The sequence below is a fragment of the Penaeus vannamei genome, chromosome 5 (assembly GCF_042767895.1).
Source record: "Penaeus vannamei isolate JL-2024 chromosome 5, ASM4276789v1, whole genome shotgun sequence".
Lineage (NCBI taxonomy): Eukaryota > Metazoa > Arthropoda > Malacostraca > Decapoda > Penaeidae > Penaeus > Penaeus vannamei.
In genome coordinates this window covers 24554157-24564156 of record NC_091553.1, presented here as the reverse complement: position 1 = coordinate 24564156, position 10000 = coordinate 24554157, and the positions used below count along the sequence as shown (strand labels likewise).

At 51.7% G+C, this 10000-nt stretch overlaps 1 protein-coding gene across 1 annotated transcript in view; it reads right to left on the bottom strand.

The window, feature by feature from the left end:
- The window catches only part of LOC138861768 (uncharacterized), a 9932-nt gene extending 7366 nt beyond the window's left edge, over positions 1 to 2566 (bottom strand). Inside the window, exons 1-2 of the mRNA XM_070121600.1 lie at positions 2552 to 2566; positions 1276 to 2056 (exon numbers count right to left, since the gene is read on the bottom strand). Coding sequence (XP_069977701.1) covers positions 1276 to 2056; positions 2552 to 2566 — 796 coding nt within the window. The remainder of the gene's footprint in view (positions 1 to 1275; positions 2057 to 2551) is intronic.
- Positions 2567 to 10000: the final 7434 nt, after the last annotated feature.

Below are 10000 nucleotides of genomic sequence, written 5' to 3'. Positions count from 1 at the left end.
GGGTGTTGTGTTGCGTTGTGTTGCGTTGGAGTGGGGTGTTGTGTTGCGTTGTGTTGCGTTGGAGTGGGGTGTTGGGTTGCGTTGTGTTGCGTTGGAGTGGGGTGTTGGGTTGCGTTGTGTTGCGTTGGAGTGGGGTGTTGGGTTGCGTTGTGTTGCGTTGGAGTGGGGTGTTGGGTTGCGTTGTGTTGCGTTGGAGTGGGGTGTTGTGTTGTGTTGTGTTGCGTTGGAGTGGGGTGTTGTGTTGCGTTGTGTTGCGTTGGAGTGGGGTGTTGTGTTGCGTTGTGTAGCGTTGGAGTGGGGTGTTGTGTTGCGTTGTGTTGCGTTGGAGTGGGGTGTTGTGTTGCGTTGTGTTGCGTTGCAGTGGGGTGTTGTGTTGCGTTGGAGTGGGGTGTTGTGTTGCGTTGGAGTGGGGTGTTGGGTTGCGTTGTGTTGCGTTGGAGTGGGGTGTTGTGTTGCGTTGTGTTGCGTTGGAGTGGGGTGTTGTGTTGCGTTGGAGTGGGGTGTTGTGTTGCGTTGGAGTGGGGTGTTGTGTTGCGTTGTGTTGCGTTGGAGTGGGGTGTTGTGTTGCGTTGTGTTGCGTTGGAGTGGGGTGTTGTGTTGCGTTGGAGTGGGGTGTTGTGTTGCGTTGTGTTGCGTTGGAGTGGGGTGTTGTGTTGCGTTGGAGTGGGGTGTTGGGTTGCGTTGTGTTGCGTTGGAGTGGGGTGTTGGGTTGCGTTGTGTTGCGTTGGAGTGGGGTGTTGGGTTGCGTTGTGTTGCGTTGGAGTGGGGTGTTGTGTTGCGTTGTGTTGCGTTGGAGTGGGGTGTTGTGTTGCATTGTGTTGCGTTGGAGTGGGGTGTTGTGTTGCGTTGTGTTGCGTTGGAGTGGGGTGTTGTGTTGCGTTGGAGTGGGGTGTTGTGTTGCGTTGGAGTGGGGTGTTGTGTTGGATTGAGTTGCGTTGGAGTGGGGTGTTGTGTTGGATTGAGTTGCGTTGGAGTGGGGTGTTGTGTTGCGTTGTGTTGCGTTGGAGTGGGGTGTTGTGTTGCGTTGTGTTGCGTTGGAGTGGGGTGTTGTGTTGCGTTGTGTTGCGTTGTAGTGGGGTGTTGGGTTGCGTTGTGTTGCCTTGGAGTGGGGTGTTGTGTTGCGTTGGAGTGGGGTGTTGGGTTGCGTTGTGTTGCGTTGGAGTGGGGTGTTGTGTTGCGTTGTGTTGCGTTGGAGTGGGGTGTTGTGTTGCGTTGTGTTGCGTTGGAGTGGGGTGTTGTGTTGCGTTGTTGCGTTGGAGTGGGGTGTTGTGTTGCGTTGGAGTGGGGCGTTGTGTTGCGTTGTGTTGGAAGGGGGCTTGTGGATTGAGTTGTGTTGCGTTGTGTTGGAAGGGGGCTTGTGGATTGAGTTGTGTTGCGTTGTGTTGGAAGGGGGCTTGTGGATTGAGTTGTGTTGCGTTGTGTTGGAAGGGGGCTTGTGGATTGAGTTGTGTTGCGTTGTGTTGGAAGGGGGCTTGTGGATTGAGTTGGGTTGCGTTGTGTTGGAAGGGGGCTTGTGGATTGAGTTGTGTTGTGTTGTGTTGGAAGGGGGCTTGTGGATTGAGTTGTGTTGCGTTGTGTTGGAAGGGGGCTTGTGGATTGAGTTGTGTTGCGTTGTGTTGGAAGGGGGCTTGTGGATTGAGTTGTGTTGCGTTGCGTTGGAAGGGGGCTTGTGGATTGAGTTGTGTTGCGTTGTGTTGGAAGGGGGCTTGTGGATTGAGTTGTGTTGCGTTGTGTTGGAAGGGGGCTTGTGGATTGAGTTGTGTTGCGTTGTGTTGGAAGGGGGCTTGTGGATTGAGTTGTGTTGCGTTGTGTTGGAAGGGGGCTTGTGGATTGAGTTGTGTTGCGTTGTGTTGGAAGGGGGCTTGTGGATTGACTTGGGTTGTGTTGTGTTGGAAGAATGCTTGTGGATTGAGTTGGGTTGCGTTGTGTTGGAAGGGGGCTTGTGGTGTGAGTTGTGTTGCGTTGTGTTGGAAGGGGGCTTGTGGATTGAGTTGTGTTGCGTTGTGTTGGAAGGGGGCTTGTGGATTGAGTTGTGTTGCGTTGTGTTGGAAGGGGGCTTGTGGATTGAGTTGGGTTGCGTTGTGTTCTGGGTGTGTAATGTTTCGTGCGTTTGGATTAAAGAAGAAAATCTTGGCTTAAGTTGAAATTGGATTAGGTTTTTGTTTGTATTGACTTGGATTCGTACAAGTTCAGATCGGATTGTAATTGGATTTTGTTTATCGTTCTTTAACTGGTGATTAGTTTGCTAATGGTTATAGCTACGATAAAGAAAATAAATGAATGAAAGGCTACTCGCATGACCCAAAAGAATAGAAAACGGGAAAGTGAAATGACAGTGAGGAAATTGCATCGTCCTCTCTCCTCCTCCCTCCTCCTACTCCCCCCCCCCTTGACCTTTCCTTTGCTTTTGTTTCGTTGTTTCAACACAAGATTTAATCACCCTCCCCCCCCCCCATTTCCCCCTCTCCCTCCCCAGCCCCTTGCGTTTCTTTCTCTTCCCTTTTCCCTCTCCCATTCCTTCTTCACTCTCCTTCCCTTCTCTCCCACTCACCCTTCCGTCCTCCATCCCTCCCTCCCCTTTCGCCCCCCCCCCTTCCTCCCGTTCCCCTTTTCTCTCTCATACGCTTCCTTTAGTGACAACGGACTTTACTCATGCGCGGATGAGTAAGAGCACGCGCGTTGTGTGAAGACAAAGAAGTGATCGAGGTGAATAAGGTGAGGCAGTCGAGGCGAGAGAGTGAGATGAGGTGAGTACGGCGATTGAGGTGAGTGGGGCGAATGAGGTGAGTGAGGCAAATGAGGTGAGTGAGGCGAATGAGGTGAGTACGGCGATTGAGGTGAGTGAGGCGAATGAGGTGAGTGAGGCGAATGAGGTGAGTGAGGCGAATGAGGTGAGTGAGGCGAATGAGGTGAGTGAGGCGAATGAGGTGAGTGAGGCGAATGAGGTGAGTGGGGCGAATGAGGTGAGTGAGGCGAATGAGGTGAGTGAGGCGAATGAGGTGAGTGGGGCGAATGAGGTGAGTGAGGCGAATGAGGTGAGTGAGGCGAATGAGGTGAGTGAGGCGAATGAGGTGAGTGGGGCGAATGAGGTGAGTGGGGCGAATGAGGTGAGTGAGGCGAATGAGGTGAGTGAGGCGAATGAGGTGAGATAGGCCACTGAGGTGAGTGAGGCGAATGAGGTGAGTGGGGCGAATGAGGTGAGTGGGGCGAATGAGGTGAGTGAGGCGAATGAGGTGAGTGAGGCGAATGAGGTGAGTGGGGCGAATGAGGTGAGTGAGGCGAATGAGGTGAGTGAGGCGAATGAGGTGAGTGGGGCGAATGAGGTGAGTGGGGCGAATGAGGTGAGTGAGGCGAATGAGGTGAGTGGGGCGAATGAGGTGAGTGAGGCGAATGTGTTTAGTGGGGCAAATGGGGTGTGAGAGGCGAATGAGGTGCTTGAGGCGAATGAGGTGAGTGAGGCGAATGAGGTGAGTGGGGCGAATGAGGTGAGTGAGGCGAATGAGGTGAGTGGGGCGAATGGGGTGAGTGAGGCGAATGAGGTGAGTGGGGCGAATGAGGTGAGTGGGGCGAATGGGGTGAGTGAGGCGAATGAGGTGAGTGGGGCGAATGAGGTGAGTGAGGCGAATGAGGTGAGTGGGGCGAATGGGGTGAGTGAGGCGAATGAGGTGAGTGGGGCGAATGAGGTGAGTGAGGCGAATGAGGTAAGTGGGGCGAATGAGGTGAGTGGGGCGAATGAGGTGAGTGAGGCGAATGAGGTGAGTGGGGCGAATGAGGTGAGTGAGGCGAATGAAGTGAGTGGGGCGAATGAGGTGAGTGAGGCGAATGAGGTGAGTACGGCGATTGAGGTGAGTGGGGCGAATGAGGTGAGTGCGGCGGATGAGGTGAGGGAGGCGAAAGGGGTGAGTGGGGCGAATGAGGTGAGTGGGGCGAATGAGGTGAGTGAGGCGAATGAGGTGAGTGAGGCGAATGAGGTGAGTGAGGCGAATGAGGTGAGTGAGGCGAATGAGGTGAGTGGGGCGAATGAGGTGAGTGAGGCGAATGAGGTGAGTGAGGCGAATGAGGTGAGTGGGGCGAATGAGGTGAGTGAGGCGAATGAGGTGAGTGGGGCGAATGAGGTGAGTGAGGCGAATGAGGTGAGTGGGGCGAATGAGGTGAGTGAGGCGAATGAGGTGAGTGGGGCGAATGAGGTGAGTGAGGCGAATGAGGTGAGTGGGGCGAATGGGGTGAGTGAGGCGAATGAGGTGAGTGGGGCGAATGAGGTGAGTGAGGCGAATGAGGTGAGTGAGGCGAATGAGGTGAGTGGGGCGAATGGGGTGAGTGAGGCGAATGAGGTGAGTGGGGCGAATGAGGTGAGTGGAGCGAATGGGGTGAGTGAGGCGAATGAGGTGAGTGGGGCGAATGAGGTGAGTGAGGCGAATGAGGTGAGTGGGGCGAATGGGGTGAGTGAGGCGAATGAGGTGAGTGGGGCGAATGAGGTGAGTGAGGCGAATGAGGTAAGTGGGGCGAATGAGGTGAGTGGGGCGAATGAGGTGAGTGAGGCGAATGAGGTGAGTGGGGCGAATGAGGTGAGTGAGGCGAATGAGGTGAGTGAGGCGAATGAGGTGAGTGAGGCGAATGAGGTGAGTGGGGCGAATGAGGTGAGTGGGGCGAATGAGGTGAGTGAGGCGAATGAGGTGAGTGAGGCGAATGAGGTGAGTGAGGCGAATGAGGTGAGTGAGGCGAATGAGGTGAGTGGGGCGAATGAGGTGAGTGGGGAGAATGAGGTGAGTGGGGCGAATGGGGTGAGTGAGGCGAATGAGGTGAGTGGGGCGAATGAGGTGAGTGCGGCGAATGAGGTGAGTGAGGCGAATGAGGTGAGTGGTGCGAATGAGGTGTGTGCGGCGAATGAGGTGAGTGGGGGGAATGAGGTGAGTGGGGCGAATGAGGTGAGTGAGGCGAATGAGGTGAGTGGGGCGAATGAGGTGAGTGAGGCGAATGAGGTGAGTGGGGCGAATGAGGTGAGTGGGGCGAATGAGGTGAGTGGGGCGAATGAGGTGAGTGGGGCGAATGAGGTGAGTGAGGCGAATGAGGTGAGTGGGGCGAATGAGGTGAGTGGGGCGAATGAGGTGAGTGGGGCGAATGAGGTGAGTGAGGCGAATGAGGTGAGTGGGGCGAATGAGGTGAGTGAGGCGAATGAGGTGAGTGGGGCGAATGAGGTGAGTGGGGCGAATGAGGTGAGTGAGGCGAATGAGGTGAGTGAGGCGAATGAGGTGAGTGGGGCGAATGAGGTGAGTGGGGCGAATGAGGTGAGTGAGGCGAATGAGGTGAGTGAGGCGAATGAGGTGAGTGAGGCGAATGAGGTGAGTGAGGCGAATGAGGTGAGTGAGGCGAATGAGGTGAGTGGGGCGAATAAGACGAATAAAGTGATCGAGGTGAGTGAGGCGATCGAGGTGATTAAGATGAGCGGCGGCCAGGCGGGACCGAACACTTTCACCGTGAGCCGAAAGGTGACAAGACGGGTGCACGTTTCCATCCTCCTTCCCCCCTCCCCTCCCCTCTCCTTCTCCCCCCCCCCTTTCCTCCCTTCTCCCCCCTCCCGCTTCCTCCCTTCTCCTCCCTCCCCTTTCCTTCCTTCTCCCAATCCCGCTTCCTCCCTTCTCCCCCTCCCCTTTCCTCCCTTCTCCCCCTTCCCTTTTCTCCGTTCTCTTTCCTCCCTTATCCCCCTTCCCTTATCTCCCTCATCCCCCTTCCCTTATCTCCCTCATCCCCTTCCCCTTTCCTCCCTTCTCCCTCTCCCCCCTTCCTCCCTTCTCCCCCCTCCCCTTTCCTCCCTTCTCCCCCCTCCCCTTTCCTCCCTTTTCCCCCCTCCCCCTTCCTCCCTTCTCCCCCTACCCTTTCCTCCCTTCCCCCTCCCCTTTCCTCCATTATCCCCTCTCCAGTTTCCTCCAGATGAAGTTGTTGCTGAGTTCCCGGGTGAAGTTTGGTGCAGCGGGCGTCAGTGTGTATGAAGTTATTGCCAAGGAATTGCTAAAGGAATTGCAAAAGAGATAGTGTCGATCGTAGAAAAAAAGGCATCGTCTCGACAGTAATGATTATTATCCTGAAATTAACGTTTATCTTTCTCATCTTTCTAGGTAAGACATGCTTGGCCGCCTGCCCGCCGCTTCCCCTGCCGCCCGCCGCCCTGCCTGGCTGGGTAACTATGTCAACGACAGGGAAATTGAGGGAGGAAGGGCTTAATTGCCCACGTTGTCTTCCTCCCTCCCTATCTCTCTACCTGTCTATCTATCTATCTGTGTCTATCTATCCAACTATCTATTTATCAATCTATCTATCTACTTACCTGTCTGTCAATCAATCTATCTATCTACCTACCTGTCTGTCAATCAATCTATCTCTATTTATCTATGTCTCTATTTATCTACTTGTCTCTCTCTATTTATCTGTGTCTGTTTATTTATCTGTTTGTTTTTGTTTATCTATCTGTCTCTTTATATATCCATCTATCTATCTGTCTCTGTTTATCTATCTGTTTCTCTATATATACATTTGTCTCTGTGTATCTATCTCTCTCTGTTTATATATCTATCTGTTTCTGTTTATCTATCTGCCTCTGTTTATCTATCTGTATGTCTCTATTTATATATCTGTCTGCCTATCTATGTTTATTTATCTATTGTCTCTGTTTATCTATCAATTTCTACACATGTATACGTATATCTCATAGCCACTTATTGTGTGTGTGTGTGTGTGTGCCTGCGCGTGCGCGCACTGCGTGTTTGCATGCATGTGTACGTGTAACTTCCTACCGTAGACCCCTTGCACATTCAGGCGCGGGAGGCCGTACTTGCACCGCGACAGGTGCGACACAACTGCCGCAGGTTCCCGACCCCCGCAGCTCGCCGACGCCGTCTCCTGCAAAGCGGCGGCGATCGCGAGTCGGGGCCGCAGCGCCCGTCGCGTGTCCGGCGCCCCGACTAATGGCCCCGCCCGACGCATGGCTCGATTTACCTTCGGGGCAGTGTGCTCAAGGTCTGCACTATCATAGGCCTTGGCTATGCTTAGTGGTCAGCGGGAGTGAAGCGCCGTGAAGGGAAAGCTGCGGTATTTGCATGAGCGGTTTCCGTCGCTTACGCTCAGGAAACAAACCCCAGATCTGTCTGACTTTTATTTCTTTCGTCTTTTCCCGTTCAGTTTATTGGGAACCAGAGTCGAAGAAAAGTACTTACCAGAGTGTTGGGAAGTAGGACGCCGCGTTCCCGTAGCGTGCTCAAGATCACCCGCACGGGGCGCGTAGGCCTATGTTTCTCACACTCCTTGGTCTCTTCCTCTGCCCCCCCTCCTCCCCCGCACACCTTGTCCCCATCCCCTACCACTTGCCCCAACCAATTATTCCTACTCCTGTCCCCCACTCCTTACCCCTGCCGCCTACTCCCACCCAAATCTTAATTAGCTGGAGGTAAATACTGGAATGTCCTCTGACTACCCACAGAACCGAAGGAAGGAAGATGGGAGAGAGACAAGTAAGGATGAGAATAAACCGATGGTGGAGAAGAGCGCTCGTGGAAAAGGCGAAGGTAAAAAAAGAAAGAAAACCCTGTTGGGTTCGTGACAGGTAGTCATTCACCCCCCCCTCCTTCACCCCCCGTCATGCAATCAGTTCGTCTTTGTCACGGACGATTTGGTTTGTTTCTTCGCTTCCCCTTTTCTTCTTTTTTGTTTGTGTTTGTTTTGCCTTTAGTCTTCTTCCGGGAAGAGAAATGGGGAGGGACGGAGTAAACGGGGGAGGGGGAAGGGGGAGGGACGGGTAAAAATAGGAGGAGGAGGAGGACGGAGTAAAGGGGTGAGTGGACGGACGGAGGAAAATGGGGGAGAAGGACGAAGGACGAAGGAAAAGGGGGAAGTAGAAGGGAAGGATAAATAAGGGGAAAGAGGGGAAAGTGAGGAAGGATAGTAGAAGGAAAAGAAATAAGGCAAGGAGAAAGTGAGGAAGAGGAGGAGGAGGAGGGAAAGTTGGGGGGAATTGGGGGTGAGGGAGAACAGAAGCGGGTGACTTTTAGGCTGAGAGAAAGGAAGGCAAAAAGGAATAAAGGGAATATAGATGGTTTTTCTTGGGACAAAGACGCAAAAGGAGGAATGATAACGAAGGAGGATAACAGTAGAACTAGGAAAATTAGAACATGTGTCTTGGCATTTGCATTTTCTCGCTTTATTTTCCTAATGTGTGGACAGAATCATAGACGTTCCACTTCACTGCTGTATGTAATAGCGCGAACGTTTGGAGTTTTAGTTTTAAAACATTTTTGTGAGCGGGGATTGATGGCGGGGATTCATTGATAAGTAAATTATTTTAAAATGGCTCGGGTCTATTTTGTCGACGGGCAGGTAAGCAAAGGAATCTGCTTGATATACGCATCAATTATGATGAACGAAAAATGACTAAGTAGATCGTTCGCATGGGATATGAAAAGCGTTATGTAGAGAAGACTTAATTTATGGAAAACAGGAAAGTTATGATAGTAAGGGCTGTTGTTACTTTGGTCGCGATTAGAAAAAAATAGCCAAAAAACTAGGGCAAAGATTGGCAAGGTATTTTTGGTAGTTTTGTTGTCAACTAAGAGGTTTCTTGCCCTACTCGGTCAGGGAAACACTAGTCTGAAATGCAATTAGTGTAAGTACAGAAATAGACCGAGCTCTTTGTGTTCGTGCGTTTAGTGGGTGTTGTGCTCAGGGTTTTCTGGTTCGTGTAGTTTGTTTAGAGGAATCGAGTGGGTTGTTTTTTTTTTCGTGGCTTTTTTGAAGCTCGTGGAAGATGTCTAAAAAGTGTGAAAAGTGTATCCAAGGGGTAGGTTGAAGGTTTAAAGAAAGGGGGTTAGCTGTAATCGCCGATAGATCAACGGATCCAATAAGGGACTAGAAAAGGAGAGAAGAGGAGTTGAACTCATTCCCTCCCTCCCTACACCTCTCTACCTCCTTCCATCCCTACTAACTTTACTCTCTCTCTCTCTCTATCTATCTATCTATCTCTATCTCTCCCTCTTTATCTCTCTTTATTTCTCTCTCTCTCTCTCTGTCTCTCTCTCTCTGTCTCTCTCTCTCTGTCTCTCTCTCTCTCTCTCTCTCTCTCTCTCTCTCTCTCTCTCTCTCTCTCTCTCTCTCTCTCTCTCTCTCTCTCTCTCTCGCCCTTTTGCTGACCTGCGTTCAATCCCGCGCGCGGCCAGTGGATGGTAACGCCGGCCATCCCTTGCGCACAGAGGGAGATTTGGAAGCAAAATAAAACAGACAGCATGTCCCAGCATAAAATACCCATGGTAACAAATGGAAAGAAAACTAAATCTTAAATCTTTAATCTTTCCCTTCCCCTCCTCACCCCACCCCTCCTTCCCTCCCTCCTAAACACTCTCCTCCCGTTCCCTCCTCCCAAACGATGTCCTCCCAACACGGCCGATAAACGGGGCGAACAGCGCGCCGAACCCGACGTCTTCGCGGATGCAAATGAGGTGTCGAGTTGCGCCTTTGTTTGCGTCCGCGGAGTGAAACGAGCGCATGAAAAGTGGAATGCGCCGAGACGAGTTGCGGAGTGTGGGGGGGCTATGTGGCGTTGGTGATTATGAGGAGAGAGGACGTGGCGGGTTATGAGGGGAGACAGCTTGGATGATTATGATGTGGTGAGGATTTTGAGAGACCATATAGAAGATTAAGAGAAAAAAAATACCTTTGATAATTATAAGGAGAGACTACGTATGCTAGTAGTAGTTCCATGAACTAGGCAATGGCGGTTGGGACTGGAAATGCAACGTCTTTTGTGCAACTGTGCATAGATTCTTACAATGACGTTTATTCTCCGTTGTGATGACTGCCTTGGTGCGTGTAGAGGCGAGTAGAATTTCTTGTGCGGTTAACGCACGCACGCACGCACACACGCACGCATAGCATAAACTTATAATCTATATAGTGTATACATTATATGATATATATATATATATATATATATATATATATATATATATATATATATATA